The sequence below is a fragment of the Malus domestica genome, chromosome 13, assembly GCF_042453785.1.
Source record: "Malus domestica chromosome 13, GDT2T_hap1".
NCBI classification, from domain to species: Eukaryota; Viridiplantae; Streptophyta; class Magnoliopsida; order Rosales; family Rosaceae; genus Malus; species Malus domestica.
In genome coordinates this window covers 20,646,156-20,648,528 of record NC_091673.1, presented here as the reverse complement: position 1 = coordinate 20,648,528, position 2,373 = coordinate 20,646,156, and the positions used below count along the sequence as shown (strand labels likewise).

The 2,373-nt window shown below is 40.5% G+C and overlaps 1 protein-coding gene across 1 annotated transcript; it reads left to right on the top strand.

Annotated features, from left to right (window-relative positions):
* Positions 1-269: 269 nt before the first annotated feature.
* On the top strand, positions 270-1,676 carry LOC103412274 (exopolygalacturonase-like). Its single transcript, XM_008350864.3, has one exon. The coding sequence runs from the start codon at positions 295-297 to the stop codon at positions 1,492-1,494; it is 1,200 nt and encodes a 399-aa protein (XP_008349086.3). The 5' UTR covers positions 270-294; the 3' UTR covers positions 1,495-1,676.
* The last annotated feature ends 697 nt before the right edge of the window (positions 1,677-2,373 follow it).

Below are 2,373 nucleotides of genomic sequence, written 5' to 3'. Positions count from 1 at the left end.
GTACTTCCTAAATCATGTTGGCATTGATGCTTTTTAAGGAATCTATGCAGCATAAAGCTGTCTTCCGTTGGACATCTGCGCTTTGTTGGTGATGCGCTAAACAGTTTACTAATTATAGGATAGAAGTTGAGCTACAATTCAACTGCCAAAGGACATATATAAAAATAGCCAGTTTGGTTGGTCATTTTGATGGTGTTGACCCTTCAGGTAGGACTATAAATTCACCTGAAATCCAAATGTTGTTTCATCATTCTTCCATTAATCAAAAAGAAAATAACCAAGTGAAAAATCAAGATGGCTCGGAAATTGAATATCCTGGCAGCGTTCTTGTTCTTATTGTCAGCATCTAAAACTCAAGCTGAGCCAGGTGTGTTTGATGTCACGAGTGCGACATATGGTGCAAAGCCCGGCTCTGATATCACGCACGCTTTAGCAAAGGCTTGGATTGATGCGTGTGCATCACCGGCACCGAGTAAGGTTGTTGTTCCGAGTGGGACGTACATGTTAACAGAAGCAAGTTTCAAAGGTCCTTGCAAGGCTCCTATTGAGATTCAAGTACAAGGGAAATTAACAGCTCCAGCAGACGGCGGCAAACTTACCAGACCGGATACTTGGGTTGGTTTTGACCACGTCAACAAGCTTACCGTATCAGGTGGTGGAACTTTTGACGGCCAAGGAGCACTTGCTTGGAAGAAAAATGACTGCAACAAAAACAAAGATTGCAAATCTATTGCCATCAATATGAGGTTCAACTTCGTTACCAATTCCACAATTCAGGACATAACTTCCCTCGACAGCAAGAATTTCCACGTCAACGTTTTGGGGTGCCACAATGTCACATTCCAACGTGTCAATGTCACGGCACCGGGGGAGAGCATAAATACAGATGGAATCCATATCGGGCGTTCAACTGGAATCAACATTACTGATGCACACATTGGAACTGGGGATGACTGTGTTTCCATTGGCGATGGAAACAAAGAAATCACCGTAACTAGGGTTACTTGTGGACCAGGCCATGGCATAAGCGTTGGAAGTCTTGGAAGGTATCCGAATGAAGAACCTGTGGTTGGAATCAGAGTTAAGAACTGCACCTTGACTAATACATCCAACGGTGTGAGAATCAAGACATGGCCTGCTTCTCCTTCGGATGGTATTGCATCAGATATGCATTTTGAAGATATTATCATGGTCAATGTCAGCAATCCTGTCCTCATAGACCAACAGTACTGCCCGTGGAACCAGTGTAAACAGAACGTTCCATCAAAAGTTAAGATCAGCAATGTCAGCTTTAAAAACATTAAGGGCTCATCTGCAACTCCCCTTGCAGTCCAGATTGTATGCAGCGGTGGCATACCGTGTGAGAATGTGGAATTGGCTGATATTGATCTCACCTACAACGGAAATAAAGGCCCTCTTACCTCTCAATGTTCTAACGTGAAGCCCACCATTACTCGCGTGCCAAATGCTCTTGCGTGTGCTACCTCTTCCTGATCAAACAAGTAGAAAATATATCTTTTATTCTTTTATGATCTTGTACTACCTCTATCGATTTTTTTTTTATCAAGTCAGATACCTTGTTTTGTTATGAAAAAAAAAAGGAAAATACTAAATATATTGTCCTGAAATTGCATCAGTTTCTACTTCATATATATACTTTTCTTGGCATGACATCAGTGGGACATTCCCTTTTCTTAGTTAAATAGACAATTGAATCATTTTTACGATGAGGACTTTTAAATAAGCAAATATTTTTCCGAAATTGAGTTAACATTTTCTATAACTGTATCAGTTTCCTGGGTTTTACGTGCTGCCGCCAAAATATTAAGAAAAACCAAGTAAGAACCCTAATACAGTTAAACATTAAACAAATAGCGTGCATATATGGTCGTAACTTCAGTGGTAGTGAGCAACCCACATTCAAGTCAGGGTTCAAACCCGCTTCTCCCTGGCTTCCTATCCTATGTATGAAAAACCTAGAATAGTAAGAATTATAAAACACGCAGGCAGACACGTCATAAGACCATTACGACTTGCCTTTTTCAAGTACTCACTGGTAGTGTAGGGGAGTAGGGGACTTCCTAGGAAGCTACAGTGCACACTAGTGTAGGGGAGTAGGGGACTTCCTAGGAAGCAACATTGCACACAAATATATCTCCAGCACGCGTAGTGGACAACTTTTGGCGCAATAAAAAATGATCTTCAAAGCAAGTTCCACTACTCTAATGTGGATTAAATCGTTAAACAAAAGAAACAAGAAAAATATCAAGAACTAATAATAGGGGATGAAATACAATGTAAGACAAAATCAGAATGCCGAAAAGAATACTAGTATCTCGAACATACATAATAAAAAGGAAATATATCTCGACT

Excerpts from the sequence above, each read along its gene's own strand:
- LOC103412274 (XM_008350864.3), top strand. The coding sequence starts at position 295 with ATGGCTCGGAAATTGAATATCCTGGCAGCGTTCTTGTTCTTATTGTCA.